Source organism: Kluyveromyces marxianus, chromosome 2, assembly GCF_001417885.1.
Source record: "Kluyveromyces marxianus DMKU3-1042 DNA, complete genome, chromosome 2".
Taxonomy (NCBI): domain Eukaryota; kingdom Fungi; phylum Ascomycota; class Saccharomycetes; order Saccharomycetales; family Saccharomycetaceae; genus Kluyveromyces; species Kluyveromyces marxianus.
The window spans coordinates 1,208,975-1,228,752 of record NC_036026.1 but is presented as its reverse complement, the minus strand read 5'-3'; the positions used below and the strand labels follow the sequence as shown (position 1 = coordinate 1,228,752).

The following is a 19,778-nucleotide window of genomic DNA, read 5'->3' as shown; positions in this document are numbered from 1 at the left end:
GGTTTTCTCTTGATAATTTGTACCTAAATCTATAAGAATCAAATATAATTAACAATGGCTCCAGTAGTTCTAGACGATAAATCTGCATCTGAATCACCAAGAAGCGACTCTCCAGTCCACGGCCTCTCCAGTGTTGTCAAGGACATCACTCTTGGTCGTTATGTGTTCGAGAGATTGCTCAACTGTGGTTCCAAGACCATTTTCGGTGTTCCAGGTGACTTCAACTTGCCTTTGCTAGAATACTTGTACGAAGAAGAGTTGGTGCAAAACGGGCTCCAATGGGTTGGTACTTGTAACGAATTGAACGCTGCATATGCTGCGGACGGTTACTCCCGTTACACTAGTAAAATCGGTTGTGTAATCACCACATTTGGTGTCGGTGAATTGTCCGCTTTGAACGGTATTTCTGGTGCCTTTGCGGAAGATGTTAAGGTCTTGCACATTGTCGGTGTCAGTCCAACCAAGTTCAGAAAGAATGACAAGTTCCGTTCCCACAATGTTCACCACTTGGTTCCAGACTTGGATGGTGACAAGGAACCAAACCACGAAGTTTACTTCGATATGATTAAGGACAGAGTTTCTTGCTCTAGCGCTTTCTTGCACGATGTCGAATCTGCACCAGAAAAGATCGACAAGGTTATTGCTGATATTTACAAGTACAGTAAGCCAGGTTACATCTTTATTCCAGCTGATTTCGCTGATGAAATGGTCTCTAATAAGAACTTGGTTGAGACCCCAGTTATAGACTTGCCTTATGTCATTGAAAACACAACCTCTAAGGATGCTACCAAAAAGGCCGGTGACAAAATCTTGCAATGGCTATACGAATCTAAGACTCCATCTGTCTTTTCCGACGCTCTAGTTGGTAGATTTAACTTGAACAAGGATATTCGTGAGCTAATCAACAAGGTTGACATGTGGAACTTCACCACTGCCATGGCTAAGTCTTCTTTGGACGAACATCACCCAAAGCATTTGGGTGTCTACAAGGGTGCTGAAACTGGTAAGGAAATGCAATCCATTGTGGAAATGAGTGACTTGATCCTACACTTTGGTCCTTGTAAGAATGAAATCAACTTTGGTTACTACACTTTCCGTTACAACGACAACGCCAGAGTTGTTGAACTTTCGAAGGACAAGATCACATTCTTCGAAACTAAGGCTAATGGTTCAGTTGAAGTTCAAGAAGCTAACTTTGCTGCCGTTTTGAAATACATGAATGAAAACCTAGATGTCTCCAAGATTTCCACCGCTTACCCATCTGTCTCTAGAACTAGAGAACACATCGAATTTGGTGAAGATGATGAAATTAGTCAACAGAGTTTGAAGCGTATAGTGGAGAATTTCTACAACCCTGGTGATGTTTTGGTTGTTGAAACTGGTTCTTTCCAATTTAACTTGATCAACATGAAATTCGCTCCAGAAATGAAATATATGACACAAACATTCTACCTTTCTATTGGTATGGCTTTGCCAGCTGCATTAGGTGTCGGCTGTGGTATGCGCGACTACCCAAGATCTCACATTATCAACCAATCTGCTGTCCCAGCAGACTATGTTCCAAAGTTGATCTTGTGTGAAGGTGATGGTGCTGCTCAAATGACTATTCAAGAATTTGCTTCTTACATTCGTTACAAGATCCCAATGAACATTCTTTTGTTCAACAACAATGGTTACACTATTGAAAGAGCTATTCTAGGACCAACCAGAAGTTATAATGATATTGCACCAGTTAAGTGGACCGCTTTGCTTAACGCTTTTGGTGACTTTGAAAACAAATTCAGTGAAACTGTTACTGTTTCCAAGAATAAGGAAATCATTGAAGTTTTGAACGAATGGAAAAAGGAGAAGGTTCCTTCTAAGATCAAGTTGGCAGAAGTTATGTTACCAGTTATGGATATTCCTTCTGAGTTGGATGCTATGTTGGTAAATGGTAAGCCAAAATAAGATACTCTCCGTTAACTTACACCACTTTCTTCTCTTTCATACACAAAGTGGGATGCATTTTACAATATGATTATGTTTAGTTAATTAACGCATATACTTTTTATAGATAAACATGGATGGATTTACAGTTACTATTGCTGGTTGTTGGAATATTTGGGGGGGAAAGTGGGTAATATTAATTGTTATGGAATATATGTATATAATTTTGAAAATAACAGAGAAACAACATGTCTGTACCATGGGAGAAACCATTCAAAAGCAGCTAACACAGCAACAGATTTTTTTAAGTTATGGATCATATTTCCGATAAATGCGCTATAAGTTATTTTGTTGTTTTGGTGATATTTCTAACTTTGCGAGACTCTCCAAAAGATCATGTCTGTTTGGTGTATTTGTAAGAGCAGGAAGACCATTTGTTTCTGAGTCTACATTTATTAAACTCAAATCCTTTAAAAGATCTCTTCTGCTAACTGAGAGTTTCATCGAACTCTCCAGCTTTGGAGAGGATGCTGTGGAATGTCTGAGGCTATTTCTAGGTTTTATGGCGTCGGCGCTTACAGGAGGAGTAGAGGGAAGATATTGATTCGGTTGAGGCAAGGTATGGCCATTAGAATTTAAGGTAGAAGTGTTATCCGAAGAATTGAATAGTTCCTGCTTCGCTGTTTGATATGTTACTCTGAATAATGGATTTAACTTCGAGTTAACAATGAGACGCCCGATATGATGCCTTTGAATTCGATACAGTATTTTTATAGACATTTGCCGGCATTTGTTGATCAGACTCGATAAGTCCGGGATGTTGGATTTCGTTGTGAAAATCGTTGTTGCGTCATCAATCAACGAATTTTCATAATTAACATCATGGCTCATGATGTCGTTTGTCTCGTAGATACTGGAAATCATGGAAAGACTTGAATCAGATTGATAATTATAATTTCTGCCCGTAGATAGTCGCATTAGAGGGGCTGGAGGGCCTAATCCGCCAAGGAAACTCGAATCATCATGTTCCAATTGTGGATTTAAAAATAGTGGGAGAAGGAGAAGGTTGAATGCCTTGTATGTATTAAAGTGATCGATTGTGTCATTAGGAGCACTTCCATCATAAAGAGAATCAATCGATTTCATGCTTGACCTTTCGGATGCTAAAAGTTTTTCAATATTCAAATCGGCAAGGTCATCTTGAGCTATGTTTATCCCGTCAAAAGCAGATACCAATGGGTAATTCATGGCAATATTAAGGAATTTTCCTAAGTTCTTTTTATTCACCGAAATAAACTTATGCAACTGTTTCAAATGTTTGTATAAATCCAATAACAATCTCTTTTTAATCTGGTATGTATTGGTAATGTTCGGCCAGAATATTTTTGATATATCCAATTCTAAGTTGTTTAAAAGATTCAATACCTTCAAGGAATTATACTCGAAAATATCAGCGAAAACAATTAAATCTTTGTAATTTATGATATATTGGTCTTTTAGTGTCATTTCAACCCCATTAATACCATCGCGACCATTGTTTATTAGGTGTAAGAGTTGAAGTATGCTAGCCCGTTTCAAGGTATTTAAGACCGTCTCATTGTCATGCTGTCCTTTGATCAAAAGATTTATTATAATTGTCATTAAGCCCTCTTTTGTATGTAATTTTGCCCTGTTCTGTTTGTTCACCTGTTCCTGTGAGCTAGTGTACCTCGAAAATATTGACCTAATTCCTTGAGTCTTAACTTTATTCTTCTCTTCTGGTGAAAGAGATTTTGATTTTATTAGAATGTCTGTATCCATATCGTAGTAATAATCCCATACATCGACTTGATATTGGAATATTGGATTTGATACACCAGCTACACTGAAAAATTTCCCTTTCGTAAACTCGCCCGTAAAGTTTTCTCTGAACACGTCAATAATTGATATCTCCATGTAAGGGAAAATACATATAGATGAACCATCAAAATAATCTGAACAAAACCCATTTATGAGATTAGATAATGCTATCACAAATTGACATAGTTCATCTTTGGATGATTGGGTAGAATTTATCATGAGCCTCCATGAATATTCTGAATCATTGAGCTCTTTGAACATAGGTATAAGTCTTAATAAGAGTTTAAGGATTGAGTGATTATAGTTTGTTTCAATTTTTATATTATCATGTTTTATAAGATCAATTTGTAATGGTATCTTGGTGAAGTACGCAGGTAAAACCTTTGGTATAAATGTTGAAAACTTATATTGAAGAACTCTCTTTTTAAATTGAATTTCATTTCCGTAGCGATCTTTCCTCGGTAATTCGTTGACTCGTAAGATATTTGGCAATGAAGAGTCCTGTGGATCAAAAATTTTGGAAGTAATATCCTCGTCATTTATTGAGTTCAAAATACTTTGAAGAATAGTATTTGAATGAAATCTTGTAACCAATGAAAGATCCAGACTATTGATCATATCAAAACAGTCTATAAGTATCCTTACATCGTTAGTATTGGAACTCATGTAGTAATCTAGAACCATAGTTAGTAGGGGTTTGAACGTATAGAAGTTTGTCATCGTAGTCCCCAATGCAATTGCTTTTATATATGCACCTCTATCATTATTCTTATCAAGTAGGGTATTTACTACACTTAGGAAAAATAGTGGTGGTTCATGCGTCTGTTTACCGTTATTTGCTAATCCAGAATCCAAATTCCCGTTTGGAAAACTATCTTCTTGCTCTTCATCGAGAGCCTCTTCCTCAATAATTGATGCTGCATCCAGCGCTTTCTCTGCATCTTTATTACTCGAAACAGGGAATAGCTGGTACATATTTTGATACTTGTATAGGACGAATACGGTGAAATCTGCCTTGCCTGGATGATTCTCAACGCTATTCGGAATCATTAAACTTGCCAAATGCGAGCCTAAGGAATCGTTACCGACTGTTCGAAACCCCGGAATTGTTTTAGGATATTGATGCTTGATGACAGGTCCCGATTTGTTGTCAAACTCAGCTGCAACAATGAACTGGACGTTGGGGTTTGATTGTGCATGTTCTTTTTGAGATTGTCGTAGATGTGAGTTTAATCCATTTTTCACGCGGTATGATGGCTTCATATTATTCACAGATGGGACTGTTACCTCCCTAATGATGCTATCTTTAAACAGGAATGTGTAGCTATTATAATGGCTATCACTTTACTGATACCTGTGTTATAACTTTTGGGATCTCTTACTTTTGTCCGATTCAACGATTGGATTGTCGTCAGTTAGAACTTGATTCTAAAATGTCATTACCCATTGCATGAGCCGCCGTTACCCGGGTCGTATTGAACTCACTTTCAAAAAAAAAATGAGAAAAAATAACACAATTTCCAAAACAAGAAACGCAAATCCATTTTGAGTTACCCTCTTTTTTACAATAGAGAAAATTGTACTAGATATATTATGTTACCCTGCTTTATTTCGACTGCTGGGTTTTAACCGCTTATAATACTGGGAAAACAATAGTGAAAAATATTTCATATTTCTCGCTCAAATTAGTTTTTCATATAAAAGGAGAGGAAACAAAAAAAAAAATCTTTCACTTTTAGGAGGTAATTGTTGCGTATTCTTCAAAAACGCGTATTATGTGTTAATAAGTTTTGATTAATATTTATTTTTATTGGAAAGATTAAAACTTCAAGACAGTTACCCAATTGTTTGTTCCGTTTCGAATCCACTGCCCAAAGAGATTCTCATCTTATTTTTCCAAAATGTCCGCTTTAGATCAATCTTTGGATGAAATTATTGGTTCTGCTAAGCAGGCCAGAAGAAACAACAAGACCGGCCCAAAGAAGGTTTCTAAGAATATCAACAGAAACCGTCCTAGACCAGGAACTGGTCCAGCCAAGGGTCCAAAGAAGGGTCCTACCGCTGCTGCCCTAGTGCCAGCATTGCTAAGAGCCCCTCTATCTACCAGAGTTAATGTCGAAGGTTTGCCAAGAGACATTAACCAAGATGCTGTCAAAGTATGTTCCCGTGTACTAGCTATTTGCGCATGAGTCATCATTCGGTAGCACATTCACCAAACGAATCATTTCAATATCTGATGATAAGCATATCTCTATCTCGATACGGTAAGTGTTGAGCATTAAGTTTTTTTGTTATCCGTCCCGTTATTCATTTTGAATGTGGTCAAGTTGAAGAAAATAGAAACAAAATGAGATAGAGTATTATTAATCAGAGAGAGTAACAGAGGAAAAAGAATATTTTATTGCTGGGTTCTCGATTTTTCAGATTTTTCAGATTTTCCATTCCAGTTTTGCGTACTTTCTTTCTGTTATCACTGGTGTACAAAAAACGTCAGTCGATATTCATAATAACATGAAATGCAATTTTGGAATGAAAATTGAAAAATTCGGAGTGTATCTTTTTTTGTTTTTGTTTGAAAGGTCATTTACTTGTTTTATCATGATCCTGATGTTTGAGGATTTTATCATTACCTTAATTTAGGGTTATGTGATAAGAAGAATCATTGCAACATTGCGGATTCATGGTATTTCTTGTTTTCCACCTTTTAAAATAATTGGAAATTCAAGTAAAGGAGGTCACTATCCTATGTGAGTGTTCTTACATTAATCATGTTCGTCAGCGAATCACAGGTTCCATCTCGGGTTAATCCTTTTCAGAACCCTTTTTTAAGGGAAGAGAATCAGTAACAGCATGGAACCTGCGGCTTTCATTTTGAAGTTAAGGAACAATTTATTTTGATCTCTTTAGCTTCTTAGGGAACAAGTGCAAATGAATAGCTGTCGAGTTGTTCGAATTTTTCAAGAATTTTTTCGAGTATGCATTGAGTATAATGTGATATGGAAATGAACAAAATGTTCACATAATGAATGGAATAGTATCTTTAGGATAATTATTATCAAAAAAACATGGGCATGTTGGATTCGAAATATGTGTGTTTGTTTATTTTCCTATCATTCTTCAATATTACGAATTTTCTTGAAAAGTGGATGCTGACTGAACAATACTTCCAGAGATTTTACTTGTCGAGATCAAACAAAATAAAAAAAGAAAATATCGATACAATATGAAGGATTGGCTAATTGAAGTCTAATCTTTTCAAATGAACCTAATGAAACCTTAAAATATTCTCTTTTTTCCTCTAGTTGCCAAGCTTTACTTTGGTATTACTCCAAAGTGGTTATAATGATATTTTGAAACGTTTACACGAATGATGATTCCGCAAAAGAGTGTTATATTATAACGCTCTCATTATTACAACAAATTCACTAACATTTTTCTCTCCCCCCTCCCTATTAATTAAAGGAATTTTTCAATCACCAAGTCGGTGGTGTCCAAAAGGCTTTGTTGAGTTATAACGAAAGAGGTAATTCCACTGGTATGGCTACTATCACTTTCAAGAACGTTGAACAAGCCAACCTAGCTGTCAAGAAATTTAACAATGCTCCAATCGATGGTGGTAAATCAAAGCTAAGATTAACTCTAATTGTTGATCCAAGCCAAAAGACTCTATTGGACAGAATTCGTCCAGTCCAAAATGTTGCGGCCAAGAACGCTGCTAAGAAGCAGGTACCAGCAAAGGCTCAACCAAAGAAGAAGACAGCAGGTCCAAACAAGAAGGCCATTGCAGCCAAGCAAAAGAAGAGAGCAAAGCCAGAAAAGAAGTCTTTGGAAGACTTGGACAAGGAAATGGCCGACTACTTTGAAGAATCTAAGTAAACAATCGTCGGTACACTTACGTCCTATCTGTTTTTATCGCTCTTTTGTCTTTTCTTCTCCTCTACGTCAACCAACCTACTATTACTATATTTGACTACGTTTTTAGTATACATCTTATTTTTGTTTGTATCTTACTGTCGGAGAAGATGGTTTTCCCTGTGTTTCGGTTTTCTTTATCGACTCTCACGAGTTTTATTGGTTGAATGTTGCACAGTCGAGAGTTCTTATCAAAACGTAGCCAACTGTTTCGAATTTAGCTTAAGCTTAAATAACTCGTTTGTACTAATATATTATTTGACACTTTATTTTATCCCCATCTCAGGGACCTTAATTTTAAAAATTGATTTACATAATAACTTTATGGACTATTTACAGATATTAACTTAGATGCAGTTCTACACCGTCTACTCATTCTTCCTTTCTTCTGTCCAAGAATCCTAGTCTATCCCCACGTTTTCTAGTAACATAGGAAAGTCCAGCCCCTTCAAACTCACTCTTCCTCTTGATTTGGGACTCCTCGTCACCTTTCTTCAACGGAAATCCAGGCTTAATCTCAGCCAGATTAGCGTAATGAGCATCCTCTGCTGATGTCTGAGCAGAAGCTAGGTTTTGAGGATCAAATTTGGAAACTTTAGAATCACGAACCACTGTTTTGACAATTATAACGGAGGCCGTTAGACCAATACACAAGTACGCAAAGTTTCTACCAATATTCTGGAATGGGTTAGACATATTAATCACACTTTTCTTATATTGCCTTTAGCTGCCGGCAAACAATAAATAACACTTATTATTCGTCTTTATTGAGGGGTAAAATGTGCATTTTTAAAGAAACATTATTGAGTTAGTATATATACATACTTAAACATACATAATACATATGCATATAACTTCTTCTAAATTCGTTTTTCGATTTTCGTTTTTTTTTTTTTTTTTTTCGTCAATCATGCCAAAAATACAGGAAAAACATATATGCTTGACCTACACCCATATCATACGTTTATAACGCCAGTTAGATACAAAAGTGATTCGAGAAGTTTTATATACCTTTCAAAGGTGAGATAGCAAGCATAATAAAGCAGCACTACTTTAGACATGAACACGCCTCAATCTTTCTGGTATGTGTAAGAAATTTTATGATTTGAACTTTGTTTGTGCGCGTGGCTAAATTATCCAGCATTGTTTACTAACGCTTAATCAATATGACTGATGGTCAATTGTACTACTGAAACAGGGGAGGAATGGCTCTCTTAACTACTATCGGTATGGGTTCACTCTACGTTGCCAAGGGCAAAAACGATGAAAGAAAGACTGAACATGCCAAAAGAACTCCAAAAACTTGGGAAGAAATTGCCGAAGAACACGGTATTGAAACCTCCAAGAAATAAGCTGGAATTAGGAGAAAAAAAATACATTTAGATTTTAGAGTTACACGGACAATTATCTTACATTTCCGTCCCTTTCTTCAATGTTATATAATATTCCATTAGTTTGTTCTTTTCGCTGTTAGTATTCAGTTATCTTTTCGTATCTCGAAGTTACATACTTTCTCTGTATATATCAAAATTCCGAGTACATTGTTTGAAATACTTTTTTAAGTTTTGGAGTAAAGAGTCAAAAAAAAAAGGTTTAGATGTGAGTTATCGGTGCTTTGTGGGTAACAACAGTTGGATTTTAAGCTATACGGTACTGAACTGCGAGAAAATCTGGTAAACATGTCAGATATTAATCCGAACGATGTGGACCAGTTGGTACATGCTATTGCTGGTTCGTTAGGAGGAGCGGCCTCAATTGCGGTAACATATCCGCTAGTAACGATAACTACCAACCTTCAGACCAAAGAGAATGAGGGTACGCCCAAATTGGAAGCTATTAAGGCGATCTACAAGAAGAATGGTGTGGCAGGTTATTTCCTAGGATTAGAAAGTGCTGTTTACGGTATGGCTACCACAAATTTTGTGTATTACTACTTTTACGAATGGTGTGCGAAAACTGCTAGAACACTTGCATCGAAACAGTATCTCAGTACATGGGAATCTATCCTGGCCAGTACCATTGCCGGTTCAATGACTGCTGTCGCCAGTAACCCATTGTGGGTAGCTAATACCAGAATGACTGTTAACAAGAGTAAAAGCTCTACTTTGGGCACCATGGTGGAGATTGTAAAATCAGATGGACCTATGACACTTTTCAATGGATTGAAGCCAGCTTTGGTACTTGTTTCCAACCCTATCATTCAATATACTGTATACGAACAGTTGAAGAACCTGGTGCTACATATTCAAAAGAAGAAAGTGCTAAGTCCAAGCTGGGCTTTTCTACTAGGTGCCATTGGTAAGTTAGCTGCGACCGGTACCACTTATCCATATATTACCCTCAAGACCAGAATGCACTTGATGCAAAACTCGAAGAAAGAACAGAAATCTATGTGGGCCTTGATTTTGGAAATAGTTAAGAAAGATGGAATTTCAGGACTATACAACGGTGTTTCTGTGAAATTAGTACAAAGTATCATGACTGCAGCATTCCTATTCTTTTTCAAGGAAGGTTTCATCCAATGGTCTTTGAAGCTTATCAAAATACTACGTTTGGTGAGTAAAAGAAAAAATATCAAATCTTTGTCTATCTAAATTCCCTGTGGGTGTATGTAAATAAATATATATTTATATATGTGAGTGTGCGTCATGCTAAACATTGAAAACTTTTAGAATAGTTTCTTTAATGTTTCATAAGTATAGAATACCGTTGCGTTTGCTGGAGCAGCTCTGATTAAAGTTATTCCAAGGCCACGGTAGAAGCCGTTGAAACCATGGTTTCTTAAAATTATTTTCAGCGCATTGACAATATTAGTATGCTCTGTTTGACAAACGGACTTCACAGTGTCAGCCGGGAATATACTGGCGTTAAACGCGACACCAGCAGTAGCACCAGCAGCCAAAAGCTCCCACGTCTTATTCTCTTGTTCTAGAGGATGCAATGCGAGTAGTTTTAATTTCATTACCTCATAAGTGGTAAACCACACAGCACCACCGATACATTCTCTTATTAAAGTGCTGAATTGTCCTTGCCATAGACCCAAAATTCCTCTTTCTCTGATGACAGACTTGACTGTGGGCCATACCTCAGTATGACGCAAGGTTGCAGAAGATGAGTTCGAAATATTAGAAACCTGCAATTTACACTTTATTAGCTCCACGGGTGTCAAAACAAAGCTCGCGCATGCACCCGCAAACGCACCAGATACTATTGTTTTCATTAAAGAGTTTAGTGAGGTATATGTGTTCAAAAAGTTAGTGCACTGGTTGAAAGAAACAAATAAAACAGCATTCTCAAGTGCTGCACCAAAAAGAGGAGATGCTATTCCCTGGTAGAACCCTTTCCATATTCCTTCGTTCACATAAGTAGAATGTATGCATGACCATGTGGTAGGAAACAGATGAGCTGGCTGTGTCTGTAAACGGACTTTCACTGTGTCAAATGGATACTCTATCACTTTCCCTATGGCACCAGCAATGGAACCATATGCTATGTCTTTCAAAGCTGACTCAAGTTCAGACATAGATGAATTCTTCTTTAGTTATTTGAATTGAGAAAACCTAATTGGGGACTATGGTGCTCCTTCCTATTGTCTCGATTCGTTTTTCTCAATCAAGGTTGGATTTTAGTTGCTTTCTCTGTGTTCTAGCATCTATTTCAATGGCACTTCGAAAGACCTTTCTTCTTAGCGTAAGACTCATAGCGATCTCATCGCATCAATTTTTCATTTCGCTTCGCTTTGATTTCTTTTTTCCCTCTATAACCCCGAAGAAAAGCAGAAAAAGAGTAGAACACCATTATTTTCAAATTCACGTGACTTGGAACTGATATTTTCGTATATTATGACATTAAAAAGAAATTGGATATGTTATGCTATGTTTAGTTGTCGTATAACGCGATTTGAAAAATCATTGAAATTTTTCATGATGCAAACAAAAAGTTTTATAGTCTGCGAGATGAAAATGAAAAAAAAAAAGCTTTGAAAGAGTTTAAACATCTTTTTAACTTACTTTAAAAGAGATTTAGTGTAAAAGAAGTTTTGTTCTTTTAACATACTTTTTGTATAGTTATTTTCCCTTTTGGTTTTGTTTTAAAAGAGGCCAAGGAATAGTCTGCTTTTAGCTTAAATCGATTATTTCAAAATAAAACCGGAACAGAAATGAAGTACTTAGCAGCTTACTTGTTGATCGCTCAAGGTGGTGTTGAAGCCCCATCTGCCACTGAAATCAAGGCCGTTTTGGAATCCGTTGGTATCGAAGCTGAAGACGCTAAGATCGACGCTTTGTTCGCCGCTTTGGAAGGTAAGTCCATCAACGAATTGATCGCTGAAGGTCAAACCAAGTTGGCTTCTGTCCCAGCTGGTGGTGCTGCTGCCGCTGCTGGTTCTTCCGGTGCTGCTGCCGCTTCCGAAGAAGCTGCTGCTGAAGAAAAGGAAGAAGAAGCTAAGGAAGAATCCGATGATGACATGGGTTTCGGTTTGTTCGATTAAACGCATTGTTACAGAAAAACATTAATTCGTTTTTTTTACACTGTCATATCATATCGTACACTCTCGACAATTGTCAACTAGTACTGTGTCATTAATTGATAATTTAACACTTATTTTATTTTTGGCTGCGGTAATTGGAAGCGGTTCCCCGTTGGGTGCTACATTTAAAGTGTGTTATACTTGGATAACGCTCGTGTAATTAGCATTTTTATGTAGAACAATATCATCTTTACTTAGTTTTTTTTCCCCTCCTCTACTCGATTTGTTTTTGCTTTGGTAATAGCAAGTTCAGCTCGCTAGACTGAATCAACTGTACTATTTTGGCTTTGTCTTGTTCCGCTAGACTTGGCCATGATTTCAGTATTGTTTCCAGATTCTGGCCTAGCGACTTTAACTCAAGTGAGATCTCATCGCGTAATTGTTTTACGTCAACCACAGAAGACACTGATTCAATAACCTGGGTATTTATATCTGAAGCTTGTTCGCTTCTGACTTTGAGTATCACTCTACATTTGGTAACAAGTGATGTTCTTAGCCTGTCATATTCCTCCAGTAGTCCTTTATCAGAATCATTGTCGTTATCCACAAGCCGGAACTTCGGCAGTTTTTGTATGTCTGCATTCAATTTCTCGAATGTAATACTTGATTCGTCCAGTAAATGGCCTAGCTCTAATCTTTGCAGATCACCTATACTGTTGTGTACTTTTGTATATTCCTCCCTCTTCCAATCATCTAAGCTCTCCATCAATTCATGCTTGAACAGATCATGGTCAAAATTGTAAGGAAAAATACTATCTAATTGAGCCTGCTGTTCAGCGGTTAGTGATGAGAATCTCGGCCTCAGGTTTTGTTTAATCAATTGTGAGATATCTGCTTCCAGATCCATGTTTTTGTTGTTAGTGTGCTGTGGTTAGTCTTCGCAGAGCTTCCCTTGATTGCCATATATTATATTCGTGTGACTTTTTTTTTCGGTACTTCAAATAAATAGTCTGTTCCAAGAGATATATATTCTATGTATAAAATATGGATATAAATATAAAGGCGTACTGACATGTCTGTAATAAATTTATCAATATACAGGTAATATAGCAAATAACTCGGCATACACAATATATACGGGAAATTTGAGTAGATGGATATATTAAGTGTGAAGTAGAAACATGATAAAACGCATTCGTTAGCATGATACATAAAACGTTGGCTGGCGGTATCCTATATTGTCATTTGGATTGAACTGCATGGCCTGTGTGAATTTGTCTTTATTTTTATTAATCTTAAATTTACGGCATTCCTCCTTGATCAGCATTTAGACTAAACAGTTGGGGCATTTGGCATAAAGTAAGCCTTTATAGGGATGTAACTGTTGGTTTCGTCGGCAACACCGCTGTATAAGGAATACCACCCGCAGACCGAGGAAAAGATACCAAAGTATCCACCAGCCTTGGTCACGTGCTCCTTTGCGGTAAAGGTTCCTATCGTCAACATTAGGAAGGTCAATTCAAGGAAGAATAGCAAGAGGAACAAGCCCCATGTAGATTTCAAAGTACACATTAACATCAAGAACGTAAACACAGTCCAGCCTGCCAAAAAGAACCCCATGGCATTGTTGAACATTTTTGGATCATCCGCGTATGACGACACAATATGGAATTGGTCTGTGAAAATGCAACCGTACGAAATCCAGAAACCTCCAAACGCACCGAAAACTGTCATACCATATGTGTTCCCGCTTGGGTAGCATAGCAATCCTGCGAACAACTCAATGGCACCGCCAAAAAACAAACATGCACCAACCAAAATCTTATTATTCGTGACACCCCTAACCTGGGCATTGATCAACGAAAGGACTAGGCAACAAAATGAGAATGAGGCTAGACCCAATGGCACTGGGTTAGCCAAATTCCGTGGTGGGCGTGGGTGGATACCAGGGTTCAAATCACCTGCAAATGCATTTAACAACTCCGATCTTCTGTAAGTCTGGTCACCCAAACGTACAAAATCACCGTCGAATGAAACATTGTGTATATGATGTTGGTAAGGATGCGTCGTGGTAGCTCCTGTGTTCTCTAAGTTTTGGGTCTCAGGGACTCCTTTCTCTAAGTCTTGGGACGAATTCGTGGACATTTATTTTAGTGTGACTTAATTGGCAATTAAAAGCAATAAGTAATCTCTTTCAAATCGGTGTGGTCTACCTTATTTGCTTGCTTCAATGCTTGACGCTGCTACGCTTAATACTAAGTACAATATACAACCGAAAGAAAAAAAAAAAGCGTCAAAGATTCCAACCTGCCGAAAAAACGAAGAGAGAAAATCCCCGGTAAATGCCAGCCCTTTTATATACAGGTTACCCAAGTTTTTCTGCCGCACTGTTAGCGCCAGCGCTGGCTGCAGCATCAACAATTTCCCCCCCCTTCCTCCTCCTCTTCTTCCAACCATCCGATGCAATTGACGGCTTTTCCTCGTATATTTGACATCACCTTCGTCATCGCCAAATAAACTGGACTTTTCAAACCACAAACAATGTGCACCATTCTACTGTGAAAAAAAAAAAAAGAGAGAGAGAGAGAGAGGAAAAAAAGAATCACTAACAAACAAACACTATACGAAGAAGAAAGCGAAGCGCTGGCACAGACAGCGGCCCAAAGCAGAAAACAAAAGATAATTAGTGAGTGATAGACACTCGCCTGGTACTACTAATACCTCTGTAGTCCTGAGGTAGAAACTCCGTGAAAAAATATTATTCGAAATTGGTCCTGTAAGAGCAGAGCAGAGCAGAGCGTACCGTACCGAACTCTGCAATATTCGATGGTGACTTTTGGGGGGAGTGCACCAAGTTGGAGATGGGAGAGGGAGAGGGAAAGTAAGTCAGCCGCAGGTTAGAGGGGTAACCGGAGATATGACGCCAAGGGCTTTTATGATACTCCGGAAATTGAGAAATGGCAGCAGTCTATTGCCAGGTCTAGCACCATCTCTAGCTTCAGTTTCAGTTCCAGTTCCATTTCCAGTTCCAACCCCTTCTCCCCGCAGAACTGAAAGAGAAGTGAGAGGGGCACAATCTTGATGGACACCCCTCTTTTCTAGTTTTTACTAGCAATGGCTAGCGCAGTCCAGCCGTGAACGTAGAAAGTTATTGTTCCACTATAGCGTATTGCATGCGGGGGAGGGGAACACCTGGAATGGTTGAGTTAAGGAAGTGCACACAAACTAAAAAAAAACAATAACAATAAGCCGCTTCTGTACTGGTGCTCCTACTGCTGTTTCTGGTGAGGCAGAGCAAAAAAAATAAAAGCGGAGGCGGGGTTGCCATTCAAGGACGAAATAGCTACTGTGTTATAGTGGGACAGATGCGGTGCACCTGTTGTTTCGGTTACAAAATAATTATAGAAAAAAACACCATGTTATGTATCACGTGGTTTGCGTATCACCACCGAATTTCAAAATTTGGGATTTGAAAAAAGGAAAAAAGGAAAAAAAATCGAGATTCGGAATTCCAATAGCATTCATTAGTTTGTGTCAGTCTGTTGTGTTATTGTTTGTTTTTTTTTTGGTTTTTTTATGAATTTTTATGAATTTTTTCATTTTCTGTCATTAATCTGTCATCTGGGTGTCATTGGGATATTGTCGTTATCATTAGAAGAGAAATTATTATTAGAGTGTGATGTGGCATCGACGCTATTAGTAGTGATATCGTGCGTTGTTGTCAGCAGTAGAAGCAGCAGCAGCAGCAGCAGCAAATGGGATTAAGAAAATTAATGGAAGTTCAAGGCTGGAGGGAATGAGGTGGAATAGAATAATATAATGCTGGAAGAAGAAAAAGTTCCTTCTCTAGCGAGGGAAGTTGGCCTTTGGTAAAGCGTATTGTCTCAAAGGTATGTAACAGTTGTCTTTATTAGACAACCCGGAGAATATGATGTAGAATGCTGTTAGGGCACTGAATATACCGAACCAACCACCTGCCTTGCTGACCTTGACTTTGTTTGTAAATTCACCAGCAGCTAGAAGGATGAACATCATTTCTAGGAAGGTAAAGCATAAGAACAAGCCCCATGTCGACTTCATGGTACACACCCATAAGATAGTGGTGAACACTACCCAACAGATTAAGTACAAACCAATGGCACTTCTTAGCATTTGTGCGTCGGTTCCGTAGCTCTCCATGATGTGCGATTGGTCTGTCAATAGCCATGCCCAACTGAACCAGAAACCGGAATACCCGCAAAGCACTGTCATACCGAATGTGTCACCAAGTGGGTAGCAAAGCATACCCATTAGCAACTCAATAACACCACCGTAGAACAACGCACCACCAAGCACGATTTTGTTATTAGTAACATGTCTAAAGTGTGCATTGACCATATTGAGTAACAAGCAACAGAATGCAAAACAAGATAGACCAACAGGCATTGGGTTGGCGAAACCCTTGTCGGCTGGTTTTTCTTCAGTTTCCGGTTGCTGCTTCTCGAGATCTCTGTCTCTTGCTAGCCATTCCTCCAAATCAGATGTCATATATGTTTTGCCTCCAATCTTCACGTATTCGGCATTGCCGTTACCGCCAGAACGCTTCTTGAGGTGTGAGTCTGTCTCGCTAGAGCTGGAGTTGTACTCCTTATCATCAGTCAAGCCGCGAGGAGCTTCGCTGCTGTTGTCCCCCTCGGTATAGAGAGTGTTTGATGTCTCTTGGGGAGTCACGTTCGGTAGCTGTTTGGCACCTTCCTTGCGATAATCAGTCATTGCTTAAAATTCTTTGATTGTTTGTATTATTGAATATTATTAAAAGGTTTGTCTTTGAATGTTGTTTCAATTGAACCTGGTTCTCTTAGATTGAGCATCTAATAACAATATTATAATAACAATAAACTATAAAGTAAGCAATTGAAGAGAAGGTTCATTCCTTCTGATTGATCACATTTCGTCCCCTATTTATACACACATTTTCCCATTAAAGAGAACAAGGAGAGGCTACAGTGGTTTGTCGTTTTCATGTTTAGCCTGTCGATACTGTCGTCCGTTTGTTTTGGCCAACAGTCAAGCGACACCAGAGATATTGTTTGAGAAGAAACTATGCTTACCAAAATGAACCGAAAATGAAAACAAAGAGCACACATACACACACATACTGTCAAAGTACAGCCCGTAGCATCATCTATATGGTGAGAGAATAACAAGAATAGTAAGGCCTTATTCCATTCTCGGAGCTTCTCCTTGCTTCGTTACTCTGTAGCAATCCATATGTGCCAAACGAAATTACGGGCTTCTGTTACTCCGTGTGGCTGACACCGGTATTTTACAGATACCAGGAAGAACTAACCGCGATCCTAGAAAATGACAAGATTACTCCTACAGGATGGCACGGCGCAAGCTACATTAAACTATTACTACCTCTTCTAAGCAACATCTTCCCATCGTATACCCAAAACAATGGCAAATGGCCTGTCATTTGAGAAAGAAGCCAGGTTATTGCAAAACAACCAGGCTCCTGCAACTGCGTCGGTCATTATTCTCTTTTCCTATTTTCCTCTACTACTTTACTGCACATCTTCTCTCGTTCGAAGTCGAGCTTGAGTGGTTTTTTTTCTTGTTCTTCTTCTTCTTGGCCCAGCCCTACATATTCCCTCGCACGAACCAAAACTATCACACTACTTTCTGCACCCCAACTTTTTATTGTTTTAGTTGTATGGCGGGGCACGTTTAACTGACTCCGAAAAAACAAAACCCAAAAAAAAAAAAATCTAAAAACTAAAAAAAAGACCACCAGACTAGAAGAGCAGGCACGGAGAAGTTGGCATGAAATTTTCCGTTTTTCCAAAGTTGTTGTATCCTTTCTGTGGTATGGTGCGGCTATCAAAATGCCATTGGCCGTCCTACGGCTGTGCATTTTTTTAAGAAAATCGCACCGAATACTCTTTTAGGAACATGAAATAGCATAGGGCTGCTTAAACCCATTCTAAGAAGGATTACCTGATGATGGCTATATTTTCGGTGCGTACAAGATTCTTAGAATCACGCGTGTGGTACGGCTTTCAGGTGGTTTAGTTTGGGCTTGGGTTTTCCGTGCGGCTGGATATGTGCGGCTGGTGCTTGCAGCGCTTCTTTTATTCTTCGCTGATTTCGTAGAATTGTGATGTAATGGTGTGCAGAAAACGTGACTGTAGTAACTAGGGTTGCATATCGTTTGCCGTCTCCTTGTAGGTAGTAGTGCTAGTAGTGTTAGTAGTAAATTGTAGTGAGTGAAACGATCCACTTTTTTTTTTCACTGAAGCAACTTTGGAGCAATGTGAAACAGCCATTCTACCATTGTGTCTGACATTGCCTTTGCCTTTGAAATTACCTTTAGAGATTCACTTCCCTTCAAAGAGGAAAAGTCCTATGCGTTAGATTGACAAGTCCAGTAGTAAGAAAAAAAGCGTGAGAACGGAAAAGCAAGTAAGTAGGCAAGAAAGAAAGGAAAAAATAAAACCGGGGTGGCGTGAACCCCTGACGCTACGAGTAGAGATCCTTGTGGGCACCCTTGGACGCTTGACCCTTGATCGTTTGTTTGTTGGAGAGTGTCCGACTTAAGGGCTTACTTCCTAAGTGTCAAGATGGGTTTTGTTTGGCTTGGCTTGGCTTTTTTTTTTTCTTCTTCTTCCTCCCTTTGTTCTACACATTGAGATCTCAATGCCAGATTTCAGTTACATATTTCTTAAAAATTCTAATGTCAAAATAGTAAGACGAGTAATAGTAGTACAAACTTATTTTGGTGCCATCATAATGGTTCGAGCAGGTCAATTATATCGAAGAGCTTGTCTACAGAGTACGTGACCAGTTTTTTGTCGTCCCGTAGAAGCTTATTAACGTCATTATTTAGTAAAATCGTAGTGAATCCAGCTGCAGCTCCGGATTTCATGTCGTCGGCGGAATCACCGACCATAATCATCTCCTCGGGCTTTAGTTTCAGCTGCTTAGATATGTGTAGTAAAGGGTCAGGCTTGGGTTTGGGTGGATAGAATTCTCTGGTAACTATACATTCGAAATCGTTCAAATCGGTTGGCACGAATGACTCAACTAAATAAGTCACTGCTCCGATTAAGTTTCTTGTGCATATGCTTTTGCTGATCCCGTTTTCCTTCAAAAATCGGAAGAGCTCGATCATACCAGGCTGAGGTTCCATCTCCTCCATTGCCTTTTTCTCAACTACTGTTATTTTCCTTTCTGCTTCAGCCTGCTCCTCCGCTGTCGGTAGTTCTTCAATAAACGTTAAGATATCTATTTTTGGATCCTGACACCCAATTGCATCCCGCATATCCTTGAACATCCACGTTTGTGGCAAACACAGGGTCCCATCCATATCGAAGACAACGCCCTTAATACATTTATCAGTGTTTTTTAGCTTCCACATTTTGTTGTAGATTCTCGACCGTTTATTTAGCCATATACAATAAGCCTTTTATCTTGCGTTCAATTTTAAAAGAGATGTCTCAAATCAAAGCTCACAATTGAGAAACAGTATTTGAATAAATACAACGTTTACCGTTTTGTTTGTTTGTTTGTTTTTTCTCCCACAATATATACCTGGATTTGCATATCGTAACGTTTTAAGTCGTCGTTATACACTCTTTTCCCTTCCTTTTTT

General features: G+C 38.5%; 11 protein-coding genes across 11 annotated transcripts; 4 read left to right on the top strand and 7 right to left on the bottom strand.

Moving 5' to 3' along the window:
- Positions 1–54: 54 nt before the first annotated feature.
- ARO10 (phenylpyruvate decarboxylase ARO10) lies at positions 55–1,947 on the top strand (the record flags this gene model as incomplete). Its single annotated transcript, XM_022818224.1, has 1 exon — positions 55–1,947. One exon carries the CDS (start codon positions 55–57, stop codon positions 1,945–1,947), a length of 1,893 nt encoding a protein of 630 aa, XP_022674913.1.
- Positions 1,948–2,262: 315 nt separating this feature from the next.
- On the bottom strand, positions 2,263–5,028 carry AFI1 (Afi1p; the record flags this gene model as incomplete). Its single annotated transcript, XM_022818223.1, has 1 exon — positions 2,263–5,028. The coding sequence occupies one exon, from the start codon at positions 5,026–5,028 to the stop codon at positions 2,263–2,265; it is 2,766 nt and encodes a 921-aa protein (XP_022674912.1).
- Positions 5,029–5,666: 638 nt separating this feature from the next.
- Positions 5,667–7,641, top strand: YRA1 (RNA-binding protein YRA1; the record flags this gene model as incomplete). The annotated part of the gene is made up of 2 exons (XM_022818222.1): positions 5,667–5,921; positions 7,228–7,641. The coding sequence occupies 2 exons, from the start codon at positions 5,667–5,669 to the stop codon at positions 7,639–7,641; spliced, it is 669 nt and encodes a 222-aa protein (XP_022674911.1).
- Positions 7,642–8,049: 408 nt separating this feature from the next.
- COI1 (Coi1p) lies at positions 8,050–8,373 on the bottom strand (the record flags this gene model as incomplete). The annotated part of the gene is made up of 1 exon (XM_022818221.1): positions 8,050–8,373. One exon carries the CDS (start codon positions 8,371–8,373, stop codon positions 8,050–8,052), a length of 324 nt encoding a protein of 107 aa, XP_022674910.1.
- Positions 8,374–8,882: 509 nt separating this feature from the next.
- On the top strand, positions 8,883–10,271 carry PMP47A (peroxisomal membrane protein PMP47B; the record flags this gene model as incomplete). Its single annotated transcript, XM_022818220.1, has 2 exons — positions 8,883–9,006; positions 9,343–10,271. 2 exons carry the CDS (start codon positions 8,883–8,885, stop codon positions 10,269–10,271), a joined length of 1,053 nt encoding a protein of 350 aa, XP_022674909.1.
- Positions 10,272–10,345: 74 nt separating this feature from the next.
- Positions 10,346–11,200, bottom strand: ORT1 (Ort1p; the record flags this gene model as incomplete). The annotated part of the gene is made up of 1 exon (XM_022818219.1): positions 10,346–11,200. One exon carries the CDS (start codon positions 11,198–11,200, stop codon positions 10,346–10,348), a length of 855 nt encoding a protein of 284 aa, XP_022674908.1.
- A 636-nt stretch (positions 11,201–11,836) lies between these two features.
- RPP2B (ribosomal protein P2) lies at positions 11,837–12,166 on the top strand (the record flags this gene model as incomplete). The annotated part of the gene is made up of 1 exon (XM_022818217.1): positions 11,837–12,166. The coding sequence occupies one exon, from the start codon at positions 11,837–11,839 to the stop codon at positions 12,164–12,166; it is 330 nt and encodes a 109-aa protein (XP_022674907.1).
- A 253-nt stretch (positions 12,167–12,419) lies between these two features.
- Positions 12,420–13,052, bottom strand: NKP1 (Nkp1p; the record flags this gene model as incomplete). The annotated part of the gene is made up of 1 exon (XM_022818216.1): positions 12,420–13,052. The coding sequence occupies one exon, from the start codon at positions 13,050–13,052 to the stop codon at positions 12,420–12,422; it is 633 nt and encodes a 210-aa protein (XP_022674906.1).
- A 425-nt stretch (positions 13,053–13,477) lies between these two features.
- On the bottom strand, positions 13,478–14,290 carry ATO3 (acetate uptake transporter family protein; the record flags this gene model as incomplete). Its single annotated transcript, XM_022818215.1, has 1 exon — positions 13,478–14,290. The coding sequence occupies one exon, from the start codon at positions 14,288–14,290 to the stop codon at positions 13,478–13,480; it is 813 nt and encodes a 270-aa protein (XP_022674905.1).
- Positions 14,291–15,991: 1,701 nt separating this feature from the next.
- Positions 15,992–16,897, bottom strand: ATO2 (acetate uptake transporter family protein; the record flags this gene model as incomplete). Its single annotated transcript, XM_022818214.1, has 1 exon — positions 15,992–16,897. One exon carries the CDS (start codon positions 16,895–16,897, stop codon positions 15,992–15,994), a length of 906 nt encoding a protein of 301 aa, XP_022674904.1.
- A 2,014-nt stretch (positions 16,898–18,911) lies between these two features.
- KLMA_20585 (putative haloacid dehalogenase-like hydrolase) lies at positions 18,912–19,544 on the bottom strand (the record flags this gene model as incomplete). Its single annotated transcript, XM_022818213.1, has 1 exon — positions 18,912–19,544. The coding sequence occupies one exon, from the start codon at positions 19,542–19,544 to the stop codon at positions 18,912–18,914; it is 633 nt and encodes a 210-aa protein (XP_022674903.1).
- Between the last annotated feature and the right edge of the window lie 234 nt (positions 19,545–19,778).